Source organism: Lacerta agilis, chromosome 3 (assembly GCF_009819535.1).
Source record: "Lacerta agilis isolate rLacAgi1 chromosome 3, rLacAgi1.pri, whole genome shotgun sequence".
Taxonomy (NCBI): Eukaryota; Metazoa; Chordata; class Lepidosauria; order Squamata; family Lacertidae; genus Lacerta; species Lacerta agilis.
Window position 1 is genome coordinate 23,468,720 of NC_046314.1, and position 20,381 is coordinate 23,489,100.

The following is a 20,381-nucleotide window of genomic DNA, read 5'->3' on the forward strand; positions in this document are numbered from 1 at the left end:
CCAAATTGTTGTGGTACAGGAAAAGCCTTCCTTAGCTCACACTGCAAGACTTTGCTTGTATGCAAGAGCTAAAGAAGATGATAGGATTAAGCAGTTCATGAATATTGATATAGAATGTAACTTGAACATTTTCTGCTAAAGTGTCCCCTTACTACCTGTTACCACGCAGCTTTGCCAGCATAGGTGAGATAAACTGTTATTAGGACACAGAAGATACAAATTATGTATCATTGTTATTTTTAAAGGCTATGCATTTGACACTTTGATCTGTTTTTCCCCTCCCCCCCATTACCTTGCCTCTACAGACAAAAACTGGTATTGCGTTGCTATATGACGAAATATCCGAAAACGCCTATGAAATCCGACTGAAGCTTACAAAAGAGGTACTAACAATTCAAAAACAAGATGTCATCTGTGTTAGTGGAAGTGATCACAGTGCAAATGTAAGTGCTTCTCTAACTTTGTGCTCCCAACCATATGTTTTTTTTCTATCTTTCAAAATTACCTGAAAGTACACTGTTCTAAGCAGGTAATATCAAAAGTGTGCCAGAGGATATGAATAGCTTGCCAGGTAGAAATAAATTCTTAAAGGTTTGCAAAGCGATAAAAACAGCAAAGGGAAATAAATGAAAGTATGTAAGAACTGGGAACTCCATTTACCTTCAGCAGTGTTTACCTTTCTGTAAAGAACCACCTTGGTCCCAATTAAATACTTTGACGAAGAGAATAAAGACACATTATGTCCTTGTCGGTATCAGATATTGATGCTCCCATGACTCCTAAGCTTCTCAGGTTCTCATGGGATTTAAAATGGCACAACTGCTTTTTCTTTTCCGTGTGCCACTGAATATCCTAAGCAGGGCTGTGTCGATATCCTGTGATTTAGCATTTGAACAGATCTGATTCACATGCACACCTACACAGATATTTGTGACACTGCTCAAAGGCACAGCCTTCTGTAAAGTTTAATTTAGTCTTTAAACTAAATGTGAAAGGTAGTGCTTTGGGGAGATAATGAAACTTTTTTGAACCTGCCTTGAAGCTGGGAGGCTAGGACTGAATTACACTTTGAACTATTGACAGAACTAATATTTATTTTTTATTCTTTATTTTTTTTAATGTCATCTGGGAACACAGTACTGCATGTTTTCCAGCTCACCTATTTTCTTTCTTATTTACTTGTTTCTGAAAGTCATCTGTAGAACAAACTCGGTATAATAGGAATAGTTTATCTTAATGTGAAAGGGGACAACGAGATGTGACATGGGTAAAATACATACAGTGAACCGCAAGGTACTTTGGCAGACAACATGACTTGCTACTAAAGGTTCCTTCATCTAAATCAGTTAACAGGCACCCGGCCCTTTATTGAGGATTAGATGCTGCACTCTAATTGCAGTATGTTGCCAGTCGCTATATGCAGTACCAAGTTATTAATAAATGGCGCATTTTGTGATGGAAGATAATTGCCAACATGGACTTCTAAATGGTACAAAGGTGACATCCATAATTAAAAGTAATTTGGCACTTTGTGGATGATGCTAATTGCCAACATGGGTTTCTAAATGTTAAAAGGGTGACATAATATGCACACATGAATAAATATTTAAACCGGGGGGGAAATGCATTTCTCATAAACTCTAATTTATTGCACATATACCCCACCATTCCCCTCCCCCAGGAGCTCAAGGTGAGAACATGGGTCTCTCCTTCATTTTATCCCAATGATCCTGTGAGTTAAGTTTGGGAGAGTGGCAGGCCCAAGGTCACCCAACATATACATCTTTCCCCTATGAATTCATTGTAGAATCGTTGTTGTTGCTGCTGCTGCTACTGCTGTTGCTGTTGTTGTTAAAAGTTTTCAAACTGGAGCACAAAATGTAATCAAAAATAAAAACCCAAACCTTTGTAACATTCTCAAACTTTTGTTACATTTTGGAAATGCTAAAATTTCCAACCTCCTACTGCACTTCCTAAACTGTTAATGTATAACAGATAGAAAACCATATTAAGTAGTTATCTTCTTTATCGTACACCTTAAAATAAAAACTGGTACACTTCTATTTTGTTTTTGTTTTTTCATTTCTCATCTGTTCAGTCTGGTTTCTTTCCTTCCTGTTGCTCATCCTCTTCTTCCACCTTAGGTTCAGGTAGGTAGCCATGTTGGTCTGATGCAATCAAAATATATTTAAAAAATAAATAAAAAATTGTCCAGTAGCACCTTAGAGACCAACTAAGTTTGTTCTTGGTATAAGCTTTTGTGTGCATTTTGGTTTCTAAGGTGCTACTGGACAATTGTTTTATTCCACCTTAGGGTTATGCCACTAATACTCCATCCAAGGAATTCATGAGTACTCAGGGTTGTGCATTCCTCCCAGGAAATTAATATCTTCTCAGACTTATACTCTCCTTTGTAATCCCATCTATTTCCACCTGCTAGCCTCCCACTCTTTACTGCTTCAGCTTATTTCTGCTCATTATCGCAGACTTGTATAACTTATGACACACCCACCCATACAAGCCAAAGACCGCCTGCTCAGCTCTATAAGGGGCACACAACAACCCTCGTTTTCCACATGGCTTCTTGCTAATTTGTAAGGTGGTGCCTCTTTCAGTTGGATTATTGGGGACAGGTAGAGACTCCTGGTCTGGTCCATAGGGTCACGAAGAGTCGGACATGACTGAACAACTGAACAACAACAGAGACTCCAAGTGCCAAATGGTAGGAATTCAGGATGTCCAATTAATTTCAGTAGATGGAGGTCCTGAGGAGAAATTATATGAGGTGTCTCTGTCTTTAGAGTACCCAAGTCTCCTTGTTTCTCAGTACTTACCCTGCAAATCTTCAAAATCTTTAGACACCCTCTCCCTGGAAAATAATTTGAAAGAGTATTCGCCGTTCTCTGAAAAGTGTGCTGGGTGTGTGCTCCCATGTGCCTGTGTACCTTACCATCAAGAAAGCTGATTAAGCTATATTCTGAGCTGAGGTGCTTCAGTATGTGTGCTTCAGTGATTACTGCTCAGTTGAAAAGGCAGCTTGCCTGGTACACGACGATTCCAGATGGGCCCCTTTCATGAAAAGTATGGGAATGAGAGGTGAGACAGCAATGAAGACAAGGCCAGAGACAAGTGGGAGTTGTTGGGAGGTAGGTTTGAGCCCAGGCTCAAGGGGCTGTTTCTGTGTCTTAGCCTTTTGGAACGTCCCAGAAATGGTCTGTCCCATCCCCCATGCTGGGAGCAGAAGTCAGATGTGATGTAAGAAGCAAGAAGGTCATGATTAAAAAGTTGGGTTTATTACTCAGAGTAGCTAAGGCTTTTATGAAAGGGAAATGACTTTCACAGAGGATGGTGACAAAATGGACACAGCCGACTCCCGGGGGTGGGGTGGGGGGTAAACTGCCTGAGATGTAATTAATCGCCTATCTGAGAGAGAGGGCAATTATCACCTAAAGATAAAAGAAAGCATATCATTAATGTTGCTAGCTTGTAAACCATGGAGGGAAGCATAAATCATTAATAACAGCGGAATTGATCTGTAGTTGTCTGCAGAATCTTTCTGGATCAGTACATTACAGGCATATACCCGGTAGTTCAGAGTCTGTTACAAATATTGATACTGGATTCTGCAGAAAGTTAGACCTTTCTAAACAATAGGTGTCATAAAAACTGCCTTCGAACGGGAGCTTCTCATTCTCGTATCGGATAAGAAATAGTAAAACTCTCTGTATTTCAGTGTCCAAATTACTGGGTGGGGTGGGGTGGGGTGGAGAGAGCAGTCCACTTACCTTTTGTAATGGTCCTTGAAGCTACTGTCATTTGGAAGGATACTGGAGGATCAATATTTGTCTTAATTGGTGAGGGTCAGGATGTCTGCACTTCATCCTCAGTTATCCAAGCCCTGTTCTTCCATCAGGTGTTCAGTCTCAAAACTTGCCTCCAGAAACCGCAAACATACGACATTTCTGCCACTTCACGTGTCATTTATAATGTTATTCTATTTAGTCATGTAGACTGCAATCCTATACCAGCTTACCGGGAAATAAACTCAATGGGACTTACTTCTGAGTAGCCTGAGACACATATAGGATTTGTGCTGCTAGTCACAATTCTCTAAATACAGTGTTTTGTCTTGAGAAATTCTCACGTCTTCTTTCTGTACAAGCACACTATTTCGTATAAGCACATGATTTTGTTGTTTCAGTTAAAACAAGTCAATAGTAGTCATGTGTAAAACAATACAAGTACCCTTCTTTTTTTCCATCACTAAGACCAGTAGTGAATTGTTACTGTTACAATTTAGGATTTAACTTTAACTGTTTCAATGTAGGATTTGCATTTAAAGTGATTGTACCTAATTCACACTTTCTGAAACAATATGCAAACTTAAAACACAGCCATCCTTCCAGATTTGTGCTTCTCTGAATTTCACAATGCGGGTCTCCAGTCAGGTAATATGTTTTTTTAAAATGCACATGCTGGGGCATAATGTGCATTAAAAGCATATATTAGTGAAACTAGCATACCCAAATGGATTGTATTTGGGGAAATTATTTTGCATAAATGTGAAGGTTAAGCAAAGTTGCATATATAAAAATGTGTGTCATTAGTAGAAATTTGTACTGATATGCTGATGCATTTCCATGAGGACTCTGTCTGTCTGTCTGTCTGTCTGTTATCTATCTATACACATACATACATACATACATACATACATACATACACTGATGTGGAAAACAGAACTTAAGCTGTGGGCGGGGGCGGGGGCAGGGAGAGAAACCAAAATTGACAGATTCTCCCATCCTTAGTTTGAACATAAGTCAAATTGAATGGCTGTGAAGGCTTGCAAAGAATTCCACCTTTCCGGCTGTAGTGTATTATCCTGTCCTTTGCAGAGGTGATAGAAGTAGGTCAAGATTAAAGTCATGTTGTTTAGGAGATAAATGTAACCTTTCTCCTTTGTTCATCCTTTTCTCATGATTGGGTTTGCACTTCCGCTTCATAAAAGTGAAGAGAAGCCTTGCAGCCTTCAGGTAGCTCAGTCATTGCTCACAGACTGACATGACCATTTCATAAGATACGCCACACTTTCTACCTTAGTGTAGAAATTAGTTCTGCACATGGTGAAAAGGATTCCTATTATCTAGCTGGATGGTATATGGAAGACTCAAGTAGTTCAGAATGGCATGGAAGAGTTGTGACAGGTATGCTTCCGCATGGAGAGAGAAAATGACCTTGGCGCACAGCGCAGGCTAACCTGGTCACTTAACACAATCCCCCATATCATACTTTTTGGCATGTACAAGTAGAGACAATGGACTTAATGCACAAACTGTCTTTCATTCTTTAGAAATAAGCCTCACTGTTGTCAATAGAAAAGCATTCCAAAGTAATGTTTTTATGTAGGATTGGAGTGTTATTTACTTTTGCATGGTTGACAGACATTCCATTTATTACATTACGGCACTATGAGAACACGTCACATGATGCCCCTATTACAGATCTGCTGTGAACAGCATTGATAACAACTTCCCCTGCCTTTCAAAATAAAAAATAAGATATTCCCCTGGCTTGGTACACTGACACATGCTATGTTGCTCAAAACATTTCACCAGCATATGTCCCATTCAGTTTATTGCACTGTGCACTGACACATACAGAGAACACCTTCCATTCCTAAAATAGATGAAAGGAAGCAAAACATCCCTGATGCCTTTCGACTTCTACTTTGTAGCTGCTGCATTCCAGGTCAGGAAAATAATTTCTATATCAATTCAGCATCCGTCATGAGTACGTGGGGGGGGGGGAGCTTTAATAAGAATGTGGCTATTAGTGAATCTGATAGAAAAATCAAAACCACAATTTGAAAACCGGGGTGGGGTGGGGGAGGGAATATTGATTTCATGTTGTGGCAGCTTTTCTGTTCCGAACAGCAATTAGCATCTCTTTTGGTGTTTTTCAAGCCTGAGTGAAGTTTAAACCTGCATTACACAGTGAACTCTAGTTCAAAAGTAGTGGGTGTGGGTATGTTTGCTTTATTTATTTTTTAAAAAAGGATTCATATCACAACATATATTCTAGGATAATTACTGAATAAATCAAGAGGTCAAATGGTACCTGAAATAAGTCACAGCAGCAAACTAAATACTTATTTTTATTTATATTTTTAAAAAAGGAACTTGAAGTAGTTTGTCAGTTACATTTAGCATAATTGGATAGAACATAGCTAGCAATCTTTTTAAATATGGAGTATGAATCTTTCTGAAGTAATAAAACTAATTACATGGAAAACAGAAAACCTACCTGAGGAGGTGCACTGGATCCCCATTTATCAAAATACCCACCCAGAGCTACACTTAGTGTGCAGTGTATGCTCTGAGCTCTCCTGCCTACAAGGCTTTCTCTGTTTACTTTAATGGGGGGGGAGTGCCTGCAGAGTTCCTTCTCCCATTAGAGTGAATGGGAAAGCCTTTGGGGGGGCGAAATCAGGCAAAAATTTTATAGATTATGATGCAGGGAAAATGCACTTGTCTCGTACAACCTAATGTGGATGCAATCAAGTGATGATATGTGTTCTGTCCCCACTTAACTTGGTGGATACAACTGGGGAGGCCCATTTCCATCTAATTCTCTAGATGTACACAACAAAGGGTAATTACATCTAGGTATCTGAAGAAGTGTGCATGCACACGAAAGTTCATACCAAGAACAAACTTAGTTGGTCTCTAAGGTGCTACTGGAAGGAATTATTATTATTATTACTTTGTTACATCTAGGAAGGTTTGAAGATTTTGCTTGGTTTTCTGTACTGATGCCGACCCTCACCCTGTACATAAAAGAATGTCTGGATTATCCCGTTATGCTGCACTACTCTGCATGTCTACTCAGATATGAATCTGTTGAGTTCAATGATATTTATTGCCCGATAACTGTGTATAGGATAGTAGCCCCTATTTCATTCTGTGAATAGGTAGGTACAAGTTTGAATTCCGGTAAGTGAAATACAGTGCTGATCTTGTGGAAGGATCAATTAAGGTTGGAGAAGGGGAGCTAATTTTCTCTGATTCTCCCTCCGTAGCCCCTAACGCCACTTTCCACCGTGATCTGGAACAGATTTACTGAGTGCTGTGGCAGGAAGCAGGAGGTGGAGAGAATCAGTTCCCCTTCTCTTACATGAGTGGATGCTTCTACTGGATCGAAAGCCATTCTGGAAGCAGAACAGCATCAGAATAATCAACCAGTATTATTTTTTCTTCTTTTAAAATGGATGTACTGCCAACTAGCCAGCAACAATGCTTGCGGTGGCTAAGAAACAAAACACTAAAACGAATTGCACCATTCTTTAAAAATCATTCATCTCCTGTTGTTGCTTTTATATAGATGGTATTGAGTGGTTTGTTTGTTTTTGCAGTTTTAAAAAATGTATCTGCATATAGAGAGCACGGTAGAACAATGTGCCGGTGGAGTGTTTTTGTTACCGGAGGCTTCCAGCATTTGACAGCACAGAAAGATGAAGCAGAGACAGTAAAAAAGGGATTACAGTAATACCAGCCCATAATCCAGAACTTCCATTACCAATTGTAACTCATGCACATGACTAACAACTTCTGTTGCAGGAGATAGGTCTGTGGCTGGGATTAGTTTTCAGGAAATCTTCATTCAATAAAACCTTTAAAGCACAACAATCAGATGTGCCCCCCCCACAACATTGCATTTAAACTGTGCATCTTGGGTATAATTGACTTCATAGTGGAATACTTAAAAAAAAATAGCATAGTATTTCTGCTATACGGTTGTGGAGGTATTTAGATGTTTATAGTGGCAAAAAAATAACAATGAAATGAAACCCATGCATTCTTGGTGGAGCAGAATGTGCTGGCAAGGAAAAGCAGATGGTAACACTTTTCAAAGTCAACAAAAGCCAACGAGAATCTCTCCGCTCCTTCCCCAATGGTTAATAGTAGCAGAGGGTGAATTTCCACCCAGATCACAGGAGAGTTTAAAGCTCCCCTTGCAACATAGTGTAGCCCCAATAAAAAATAGGATTTTTTTTTAAACAAACAAAATGATGTGGTTCAAGTTTGGTATTATGTGTAGTTTGGCCCTCAGTGGAATTACTTGATATTTCAGTTTAAGGAACAGTATTCACAGTATTTAGATAGATGTATTAAACTTTGTGCTCAGAATAAAACAATGTAGGAATGAATCTATGGTGGAAGAATGGGTCTATGCCTTATAGCCCCAGCTTTCACTCCATAGATCAGAATATATGTGCATGGAAGACATAAATGAGATTTCAGAGCAAATACATATAAAAAGGAATGGATTACACACTGGATGCTGTATGGAGATAGGCTCCTGTGCACACCTGCAAATCAACATATGCAGGAGAGCTATGGGTCAGCAAGCACAATCCTCTCCCCTAACACATTCACTTATATTCCTGGAGCCTACTGTCGAACTGTCACTCACCATCCCACATGGAGGGCAATGTGGGATTCTGTGAGTCTGGAGATTTTTTGAGGGTCTTTAGCTGCAATTTTATGCATGCTTCTAAGCAAGGAAGGTGAACTGAATTCACCAGGTGTACAGAAGCAGCTCACCAGGTGGGGCAGAGCTGGTGTGCTGTACTAAAAGGGAGAAGGGCAAAGCAATGAGTCAGTCAGTAAGGTGCAAACACACCAGCAGGAGTGCTGGATTGGCTCAGCAGAGGTGTTTGCACTGTGCTGACCCCCCTTCTCCCTGAACCGCCCCCTCACCCAGTAAGCAACAGTGAGTCACCTGCTGGAAGCTCTGCCCCACCCAGTGAGTAAATACAGTATTTTTCCGTGTATATGACTAGGTTTTTCCCCTTAAGAATAATGTCAAAAATTAGGGGGGGCACCTTATACATGGGGCCATCTCCCCACCATTTTCTTAAATCTGAGTCCCCCAAAATAGGGGGCGTCTTATACATGGGGGCGTCTTATAGATGTAAAATTTGTGAGATTGAATGGTTGCAGTCACAGAGTTCTCTGTGGACCTTTCATGCTTGCCAGAATGACTGAATGCATACACATATGAATGCTTATACTACAGCTTAAATGCAATCCAAAATAAGTAACATCCTTTTAAAACATGTACAATAAGCTCAATCTTTTGCAGACTTAGAAAAATTATAAGGTAGAAGTAAATACTCTGTTTTAAAAGGTTTGCAAGTCAACGCTCATATTGCAGTTTCTTTGCCCTGTTGAGTATTTTAATTAAAATAACTGGCATTTAAAATAAGTTAAGATTTAATTGCTCATTTCCCCATTATCTGGATATATTTAGATACTAGTTAATCAACCATGCTGCTAATTAACAAAATTCAACCTCAAAATATTAAAATGCTGCAGATCTTTTAACATTTGATTTGATGCCTTATGAGATGATAGATTTTGTACATCTGGATTAAATATCAGCTATATTAGTTAAGTATAGCTGGTATGCACATATTCATTAAAATTTAATTGCAGAGCACTTTCAGTACACTACTCTTTATTATTTCTTTTCTTGAATGACTAATTGCAATTTGTCAGGCTAAATAACTGTAATCTGAGACTTGCAAAATGTCCTGGTTTGTACATCACAGTAAGCCGAACTCTGTCTTACTGGCCCTGTGCAAATGTGCTGCTTCCCAGAGTTGAGCTGGAAGCTGCTTTCCTCCTCTCCAGTCCTTTTAGCTCAGTGCAGCAGCTAAGCCAAAGTTTTCCTTAGCGTGTCATCTGAATACAGGATGAAGAGAGTTTGGCTGCCACACTTAGCTGAGCCTAACAGCTCAGCTAGCCAGCATGCTCATACTAAGCCATGGTTTGGCTTAGCATTACATGCGAACACGACCAATGTCTCAGATTCAGTAGTCGCTTAAAACTAGTGCAGAGATGATGACGTGACCTTGCTTTTCTGATCCCCTTTGCAAGCTTTGGAGGCAAAGCAGCATTTTCAACTCAGTTCCCAGGCGACTTCAGTTGCTTCTTTAAAAATATTCATCCAGAGGAAGTGGGGTGGGGGAACGTCGCTATGTCTTGCCAGAATTCAAGCTCACTGTGCTTGTAACTGAATAAAAGCCATGCAATTGGTTTGGAATCAGTAGTGTGCGGTCAGTAGACTAGGGGGGGAATATGCTAGTTCCCTAAATGTCCCTGGTAAGTTAGACTATTAAAACCTGGCATCTCCTTCCCTAAGCCTGGGAAGCTTCTGCTCGGCTTAGGGAGGGAGGTGCAATGCTCCGACGGGGTCCAAGAGCCCACCTTCCACCTTCTAAATGCCCGCCCAGCTTTGAGAAGGAGGCAGCAGGGCTCCAGCATCCTGTCAAAGGTCTGGCGCCACCTTCCCAAGGACTGGGAAGCTTTTGCCCGGATTAGAGAGGGAGGCACAAATTTGCTCACACACACAATGCCTCCTCTGCCCCAAATTGCCCTCGTAAACTGCCACCTCTGGCCCTAACTGTCCCCTTACGAAAAATTTCACTGCACGCCACTGTTGGGAATGTTGAATTTGCTTTGCTAGTGCAGCATCAAGGCAATATGTTTTTTTTTTTAAATGAAACAAGTTCTTTCCTCAAGCTGATGATGTCAGTTTCGTTTTTCATATATGTGTAAAAATAAAACTCTGCAGAAGCCTTTGTGGAAATTAATCAGACTTACAGGTGTTTCCTTAGAAAACAAATCAAGCAACAGTTTTGTTAAAATAAAACGTAATATAATAAATATAATATAAATATCTGAACAATAATTTTCCTCTATACAGAGTGAATAATAATGATAACAACAACAACGACAACAACAACCTTGAAATATCCAACCATATCTGCTCCTGGTGATGAGAGATGGCATTGCGGCTACAGCTGCACTCAGCATGTTGCTAAACTGCATTACTATACATTTACTGTCAATAGATAAAACGAAGCTCTTCGTGTCCCATTATTATGTCAAGTACCGAGAAAAGTGAGCATGAATAAAATGTCAAAAATGCAAGGTGCTATTAAACGTGAGATAGATTGCTACAGAAGATGTCCATAAAGATTTTATCTCACGTACTTGCTTTAAAAAAAAAAAAGTATTGAAGAAATAACCATCAGAAATAGATTAATATGAGCGGGGTAGCTCACTGCAGGAAAGTCAGCTGGATATGGAAAGAGATGGATTTGAAAACAAAAAATGGAAATCAAGGGTATAACTGATATCAGCAAAGAATACAAACTTGCGTGCAAACATGCACCAGAAGCAATGCTCTCTATTTTTAAACTTTCAGAGATTTGACAAGGGCAAACAAGAAAATTTTAAATAAAAGCTTATCAGACCAATCAAACATTGATATTGTTGCACCCATTCCTTTAATGAGACTTGACATATTGTGCTTACAGTGTGGTCCTCTGCAAGTTTACTCAGAAGTAAGCCTATTTGAGTTCAGTGTGTGTATAGGATTGCTGTTCAAGTGAGTAAACCACATAAAATTCAATAGGAGTTGACAAGTATAGTTCTCTGCGGCCAGTGGCTCCAACGGCACAAGCTTCTGTTCATATCTGTGAACAGTGGAATAGTCTGAGCAACTGGTCGAAAATCATGAAAGTCCTGTGTGCATATATCTGGATTGCATTTGCCATAGAAGATTGTGAAACTCAAGGTATAAACTGGTGCAAAGGATTTAATTTTCCCCTTCAGTAAATGATGAAAAAAGCCCTTCTTTTGTGCTAGTGATAATGGTATGAATTAAATACCATATTATTTTATGGAATGTAGTCTTTCAGCTTTCTAGAATAATTATGCTGAATATGAGAAGAGAGAGTAGGTGAAATAGCACAAATTCGATATGCATGCATCTAATATTGTATTTTCACCTAAATTTATTTTTTCTACCATTTTTTAAAGCACAGAACTGTTAAACTTCGTAGACAACCAGTTGGTGGCTTGGGCTTAAGTATAAAGGTATGCATAATTCTTTTTTTTTCCTGTTCTCTTTTTTTATACGTAGTGCAAAAAAGTGAAGGCAATGAGCAGCTAAAACATATCTTCTTGTCACTTATGTCTTTCAGGGTGGTGCTGAGCACAAAGTGCCTGTCGTCATATCAAAAATATTTAAAGACCAAGCAGGTAAAGCAAATGCGTACTTGCAGATGGGAGATTTTTTTGTATGAAATGCAGTAATTAAATATGGATTCACGGGTGCAAATTCAATGTGGAGGAGGAAAAATGTCCTGTTTTTATATTCAACCTAAATTTAAAATTTTGGTTTGCTTCATTTTCATTCATTTGAATTGCATTCATTTTGTTTTTGATCCTTTATTAGTTTACCAATCTTTGTTTTTCTCTTGATTTCAATGGGATACTTGGTCTTCTGCCTGTAACTTTGCTGTTTTCTGTCAACACTGGCATTGTCAGGCATCATACACTATTAGAAAGCGCCTTTCCAAGTTTGGACAGACTGGACAGAGGGTCCCAATTGTATAAGAAACTATGCAAGAGCAACATCCTATAACTACCCCATTGCTGTCATTGGGTGATCCCAGCTCCACTTCCCCTGCTTGCGGTGTTTGTGACTATTAGCATCACTGTTTCAGGCATTCTACTCCCTCTCCAAACACACTCGCCATTTATTTTTAAAGAGAATTCACACCTCAAGCGCAAATGAAATTCATTGTGAGTCACAGTGGTACATCTCAGGGGATTCTCTGGAGATTCGGTGGCCATGCTTTATATCTCTGCATGCTACTTCAGCTTCCAAAAATGTGCAGTCATGACAAAGTAGAAATCTGAGCAATTTTCAGAGAGAATTTTCGCTCTTGGTGTGTTTGTATATTCCTACATGAACCTCAACTCCATTTAGGTGTGTGTGGAATAATGTTAAGAAACAGTTGTTAGCAATCTTCGAAAGGAGTTATTATTTACTATTAGTCCATACCTATATAGAAAAGAATTAGGGAAAATATTATGGTAAACTTCCAATAGTTTGGAAACTGGGATAACCAGAGCATACACAGCAATGAGGCACAGACCTTGAAAGAGATACGTTAGAAATGAAATTCAAGCAATGCTTCAGGGTATCAGCATTAGACATGGGTACTTGACTATACCTACATACAAGTTTTTTATATTTAAAAAAAAATCCCAATGAGCCTACTATTGTGAAGTTGTCTGTTTAGAGAGGAACATAGTCTTGTGAGAACACTCCTGTAAAAGAAATAAATGTTACTTAAAGTGAATACATTACACTGACAAAATAATATGATGCATTGACGTCCATGCTATGGTGGGGGTGGGGACACTTCTCAGTAAAGCTATACAGTACTGTCTAGGATAATCTTTGCTTCTCCCCACCCCCCATTTTCTAAGCAGCTTAAATTTTCTTGCGGTTGTAATGCAACTGTCTTATTTTTTAAGAATTTGAAAACAGAATTAATTACTTTTCCTAAGCATAGGCAAACTCGGCCCTCCGGGTGTTCTGGGGCAACAATTCCCATCATCCCTGACCACTGGTCCTGTAAGGTGGGATCATGGGAGTTGTAGTCCCAAAACATCTAGAGGGCTGAGTTTGCCTATGCCTGGACTACAGTATATGCCTTATGTATACTGTGATAAAGGACCATATTTTGTACTTGACCATAAACTGTGCTCATGCTCACTTGTGTCTAGGGTACTCATGTTTTCAGGTTAAAGAAGGGCTATACCTGACACACACACACACACACACACCCCGATCCCCCGGTGTTGCATTGGTGTACCAGCTCTACCTGATCTCTGGTGCTGCATCAGTTTGCCAGTTCTCTGCTCTGGTGACTGCTAGTTCTCTGCAAGTCAAACCCTTCTCATGAGCTACTTGCAATAAGAATTGAACAGGGTTCCAGACCATATGAAGTTGCTAGGAGGCCTGTTCATGAGGCAGACCGAGGCAGCCTTAGGTGGCAGAATCCAAGGGGCCCCTTCCTGCAGGCATGCTCCACCCCGCCGCTGCAATGTCTTCCGGGTGGGTTTTGGCCAGATCTCACAAGAACCCCACAAAACGTGGGGCTCTCACAATATCTCACCAAAAACCCACATCCTTGCAACCTTGGTAAGTGAGTCTTTGGCAGGGGTGGCAAAGGGGCAGGCAGTGCACAGCGCATGCATACGGCGGCAGCTTCCCATTTTGCCTCAGACACCTCAGGCAAACTCTTGGCTTAATGTATTAAAGGAGAGCATAGATATGCTGGGTGCAATGGAAACCTAGTGGAATGGAGAAAAACAGTGAGACATCATTACATCTAGAGACCGACGCTACAGGATGGACAGGGGAGGATTCACTGAAGGTGATGTTGCTTTGTACATCAAAGACAGGCACCAATCCCAATTAACTATGTCCTTCTTGTGGGCTTCCCATGCACATCTGCTTGGCCACTAGAAGCAGGATGCTGGACTAGATGGGAATTGCTCTGATCTAGCAGGTTCTTGTGATCTTCTTAAGTTTTATGGTGCTGCAATGTGGTTTTAGCTGAATTATGGTAATGATTGTGTTGCATTAAATTTTGTACATTGCCTTGAAAGGCCAGTTCCACCTCGTAAAGCAGTATATAGATTGGTTAATTGACAATTAAATGCCAATTTGAACATGTGCTGTCATCTGGAAATTTCTCTCCACACCACCATGTTTTGCAACTTCTGAAACTAGTTTCCTACTCTTGCTACCTCCCTTTTTCGGTGTGTCCAGTATTATTTTATTTTGTTCAACCCGATTTTCCATAAGGAGCTTGAGAGATGCTTATCAAAGCTCGCCAGCACTTAAACTGACTATTTCTGTGTTCTGTGCCCTTTTAAAACATCTTGTTTCTATTTGCAAATTATGTCTGTGACTAAGGGTACACTTAGCACAGTTGCTTCAATCAGCAGTTCTTATTGTGCATTCTCAGAAACCACAGGTAGCAAAATCCAGCATGGAGGAAAAATCTGGCACCACACTTTTAAAACTACATAGAACTTATGCAGCTTGGAGAGAAGAGTCCTTTGGGAAAGTAGGAAGCTGCCTGCCCTATACAGTGGCACCTCTGGTTAAGTACTTAATTCGTTCCGGAGGTCCATTCTTAACCTGAAACTGTTCTTAACCTGAAGCACCACTTTAGGTAATGGGACCTCCTGCTGCCGCTGCACCACCAGAGCACAATTTCTGTTCTAATCCTGAAGCAAAGTTCTTAACCTGAAGCGTTATTTCTGGGTTAGCGGAGTTCTTAACCTGAAGTGTATGTAACCCGAGGTACCACTGTACAAGACTGTTGAAGGGTTCAGGAGAGCAGCCCCTTGATTAGCAGAACTCCTATCTTCTGTAGCAGGGATAGGAAATCCATCACTCCTCCATCTCCCACCAGGCCCAGATGCTTGGCTAGTGTCTGGGATGATGGGAATTGTAGTCCAACAACAATATGGAGGCTCACAGGTTTCCCACTGTGCTCTTCAGTTTCTCCATAGAAGTACTCTGTAGGTTTTTCCTCTGTTCCCACTTTGTTTTGTCTAGGTTTGAAGAAGTTGCCCAGTTCAGCAATCCACATTTCAAAAAAGCACAGGAAATGGAAGTGGGGTGGGGTGGGGGGGAAGAAATCACCACAGTTTCTCCCATTCCATACCCCTGAACTGCCTTGATGAAATCCCATTTTTGGGTGCAATGATCTCAACACAGCACCCAAAAATGCGAGAAATCGCAGAGCCCCCAAACATGTGAGATCACTGAAATATGTGGGTTCTGTGCTCTCATGCAGTTGATGTGACTCTCACGAGAGCACAGCCAGGAAGATGCACATCCCAGTTTTCGGTCCCAAAATGTTGAAGGGTATGTAGATTCACTAAATATTTCGTTTTGCTTTTAATACAGGGTTCCTGTTTAGATTCATTTGGACATTAAACCATCACAAAACAAAAGATTAACAGAATAAAAGTAGTACAAGATAACATAAATATAAATTAACCCAAACACAAATAAAGGTTCAACATGAACTTTAAATGCTGATTTGCTCGCAACATGCCCCCTTTTCACAAATATTAAAATAAAAATGAATGTGAAACCTAAGTGAACAAAAGCATTCTTTTAATACAACCCCCACAGAGTTACTGTCTTGTACATGGCATAAAAATAGCATGTGAGGGAGGGAAAAATGAATGTGTTTCACCCCCTCGGTAAATGAGCTAGGTGGAAAAGAAAGAAGAAGAATGCTTATACTGTAAGCTGACAGCAAAATGTAATAATGGAGCAGCTAAAATGAAACCGTGTGTTCTAGAGAAAAGTTGTTTTAAAAAAGAAACTGGAGGTGTCTGGATAGCCTACCCAAACCAACCCTGAAAATGGAAGGGGAAAGTCATCGCAACATGTTGAAGGCAACTTTTTATGTGGCTAAAGCCTGGTTGTTTCATTTTCCTAGTTATGTATGTGTACACACATGCACACAACTATTGGACGGGCTGCAGAAATTCTTTTCCAAGCCACGCAGTCACAGAATGTTGACACCATTGTGATATTTTGCTCCTTTGCCCACTTTCCAATTTCTGTAGAAGTTGCAGGCTTGCAACGTTCTAAACCTTTGCAGTTCTACTGTGCCCTTATCTGATACGGCACGTGGAGTCAGCCAAGCAGCAAAAACAATACGAAATTATTTCTGTTGAAACTGAGTGGTGAATATAGTTCACTAAACTATGCCAGAGGCTGTTTGTTGCAATGGGCACCCCCCCACACACACACCCTAGGAATCAATTGAACATGCTGGCTTTTAGCAGAGCAGTTTCTACTGAATGCCAAAACAGATAGATAGATGATAGATGATAGATGATAGATAGATAGATAGATAGATAGATGATAGATAGATATAAAAACTGATATATTCAATTTAATCTGGGGAGGGGGGTGTCACACTCATGAAACACTAGTGCTAAATTCTTATTTACTCACTGTGGTCCTGGTCTTTGTGGGATTCCGTGATCAGAGTAAGTCAATGAATGATGACCGCTTTAAATTTGAAATACATTTGTTAATTTTAAACATTTTAAAATTCATTTATGCATGGTGTAGCACTACGAGAATGAACATACCCTGTTTGCCTGTGTCCGGACATCATGGCATGTTGCTATCCTGTGGGGTAGCACCTGTGAAGGTGAGGGTTAGATTCAAGGGGGTAGTTACCTGATCAATAATTGGAAGAGAAAGGGAATACAGGCCCCAGCTAGGATAATGGGTTATTTGTAATGTTAAAGGATACAACTTCAAAGAGCGGAGTTAATGGGTTATTCATACTGTTTCCAACAAAGATATTTGGGGTCAACTTACATATGTATCCATAACATAAAAGACAAGCAGGCATCATCTGATATTTGAGGGTGGAGTTTATAAACTTGGCAACTGCTAATGTCCATTTGGCCCAGTGCATTTCTCTTATGACAGTGGTGGCCAAACTTGGGCCTCAGCTGTTTTGGGAATACAATTCCCATCATCCCTGACCACTGGTCTTGCTAGCTAGGGATGGTGGGAGTTGTATTCCAAAAACAGCTGGCCTCCACTATCTTATGAAATCCTATCTAATGAAAGAAGATAGCCTTTTTAACAGTTCACATGGGAAATTCTCAACAGGTGGGCTTCTAAGCTGGAAACACTCTGCCAAGTCTTCAGGATTGTGGATCCCCACAATGTGGACCAAGCCATTTTTGGCATGTCACAACCACGAATCGGAAAGCCCTGATAAAACGCACTGGGGCAAACAAAATTCCCTCTTCCCAATAAACTTGTGGCAGCTCTACTTTACAAATCAGATGTTAAGATTACATTTTATCGCACAAGGAAAAGGTGTTGTTGTTTTTTTCCTTTGTGTGCCACATGAAAGATGCGTGTGATTAGAAACAATTTTGCATCTAAAATATCAAGGGCAGAAAGTGGAGCCACAGAAATAACTGCAGGAAAATTAATGAGCTGATAGTACCCGTTAATAATAAACCATGTTTTTCTTCATTTCATCTTAAGCTGTGTAGGAAACATCCCTTCCATTACCTGTGCACATTCAGTTCTGCCCTTTTTGTTTTCGCGTATCTCCTTCCCACTGTCTTGAAACAAGAAATAATAAGATCTCTGGTCGGCCTCCGGTACCATCCTTTGAATAGAAAAAGACTGAAGACGCCAGTCTGCCTCTCTTTTATTTCCTTATAAAATTTTAAATATTCATTACTTCCGTGGATTCAGTGCCACATTATTCAGTTCAGTAAGCCTTTTACCTCTCGTATTAATCATGTCCATGTTGGTACTAACCTCCCTGTTCTCAGATATTAGAATGCATTTTAGTTGCTTGAGATGAGGTTTTTCTTTCTTTCCCCAAAGTAGTGGATTTAGTACTTCGTTGAAGTAATGGAAGTAAGAAACTTTTAAAAAAATAAATAAATAAAAGGTCCACTTCCTTGAATTATTATAGTAAAAAAAATAAAAAATAGAGTTGACTTTTTTTTTCTTGTAAAGCAAAAGTAGCATAAAACCATAGTTTGACTTAGGAGAATTCTAAAAAGCTTTACATTTTGCGTAGAATTTATGGAGTCATGTCTTGACTGTTGCTGCCAGCAGCTCCTCTTGAGATAAATCTTTGTGCCACTTTAAAAGAGAAGCAGTATAACACATGAGTGTTCTTAGCATGGAGTGTGGCTTTACAAAAATGGTATTAATAGGCACTCTCCATTTTAGTTCTTGGTGTTTATCTATTGCATCATGCATTTTGTAAGCAATGAAAGAATACGGGATGCGTGCAAGGCTGCTGTTTGTTAAATACAGATCTACTTATGAAGAAAGTAGAACTTTGTAATTTATATGTCATCGCCTTAGGGTACGTTATGCTGTTACAGAATAACTTAGCAGGTCTTAGCCTGGCTAGTGGCAGGATGGAAGAACAGCATATAAACCGCTCTGAGCTTTCCCAAAGGAAGAGAGGAATCTATGTGTAATAAACTGTGTATTGTTCCAGGAGCCTCTAAATCATTTATGAGCTTCATTTCACACTTTGGTGTTGTCAAAGTTTATTAAGTTGAAAGACTTAAAACTGTAATCCTTTCCCCACTTTCCCCTTCAGTGCTGTTTTAAGTTAATATTGCGGGTATTGCAAATTCATACTATTGTTTCTTTATCGCCACTATAGCAAGCTTATGTTTGAGCACCATACCAATATAATAACCATGATGCGGTAAATAAAGTCTATGGAGCTGTGTTTTGATTGATGTGCCATCTGGGAGGAAAAACAGAATGCAGCTACAAGATAAAATACGTTTAAGATAAAATGATCAGATTGGCAGCATGAGTTTTTCCATTATCCAGAGGTAGCAAGAAATCACAGGAGAAGCATCATCCTATTAATCCATGATAGCTTCAGCAGCAGAAACAGCTCTGTCTTCCTGGCAGGCAAACTTTAGTTTTTAGTCTAACTTAAAAAGTCAAAATCTGGATGAGATGCCATGTTAGGTATTTGGGAATGGCTGTGTATTGCTCATGTAGTGGATTTGGGGGGTGGGGGTGGGTGACCATGTACCTGTGCTGCAGAAGTACTGTTCGATTGTTGCTTCTGAGCTGCAGCAGGTACAATGAACAAGCAATAGGTAACCATAAGAGAGTTGGATCTGTGTTCCAGTTGTAGATCTTAAGGTTCAGACTTCTAAGCTCTAGTGATTGCAAGGTGGCTTTTAAGACTAAGACGAGCCTTACATGGTTCTGCACATTGAGTCATACTGAAGTAAATCAACTTGTATGTTTATAACAGTCACAAGCTGCAAGGATGGCAGCATTGGGATGAACCATTGTTGGCATGCTGATCTCAATGGTAGAAGCTATTCCGTGGGCCATTTTGGACAATGCAATCCCAACTCTACCAGCCAAAGTTAAGCGCTTTGAAGGGAAAAGACTTAAGCATGGTGTAGCGGTTAAGAGCAGTGAACTCGTAATCTGGTGAACCGGGTTCACGTCTCCGCTCCTCCACATGCAGCTGCTGGGTGACCTTGGGCTAGTCACACTTCTCTGCAGTCTCTCAGCCTCACTCATCTCACAAAGTGTTTGTTGTGGGGAAGGGAAAGGAGATTGTTAGCCTCTTTGAGACTCCTTAAGGGGAGTGAAAGGCAGGGTATCAAGTCCAAACTCCTCCTCCTCCTCCTCCTCCTCCTCCTCCTCCTCCTCCTCCTCCTCCTTCAGTGGGGAAAAGACTTAAGGCCTGATCCTATGCTGAGGTAAGTGCATTTATTGAAATCAATGAGTTTATGCACACCTGCATAGGATCCAGCTATTAGCAGTGTCTGATTTTTGCCCGTTGAAAAATTGGGATCAAATAATAATTAATAATTAATAATAATATCATAATAAATATATACTGTATATAATATATAATATAATAATAATTA

General features: G+C 40.0%; 1 protein-coding gene across 3 annotated transcripts in view; it reads left to right on the plus strand.

Annotated features, from left to right (window-relative positions):
- SNTG2 (syntrophin gamma 2) overlaps nt 1-20,381 on the plus strand; it is a 200,811-nt gene that overhangs the window by 78,136 nt on the left and 102,294 nt on the right. Inside the window, exons 2-4 of one of the 3 annotated variants that reach the window (XM_033143019.1) lie at nt 306-443; nt 11,889-11,945; nt 12,053-12,110. In XM_033143019.1, the coding sequence (XP_032998910.1) occupies nt 306-443; nt 11,889-11,945; nt 12,053-12,110 (253 nt within the window). Of the gene's footprint in view, nt 1-305; nt 444-11,888; nt 11,946-12,052; nt 12,111-20,381 lie in introns of those variants that run through there. The other 2 variants (XM_033143020.1, XM_033143021.1) reach the window with 2 other exon arrangements.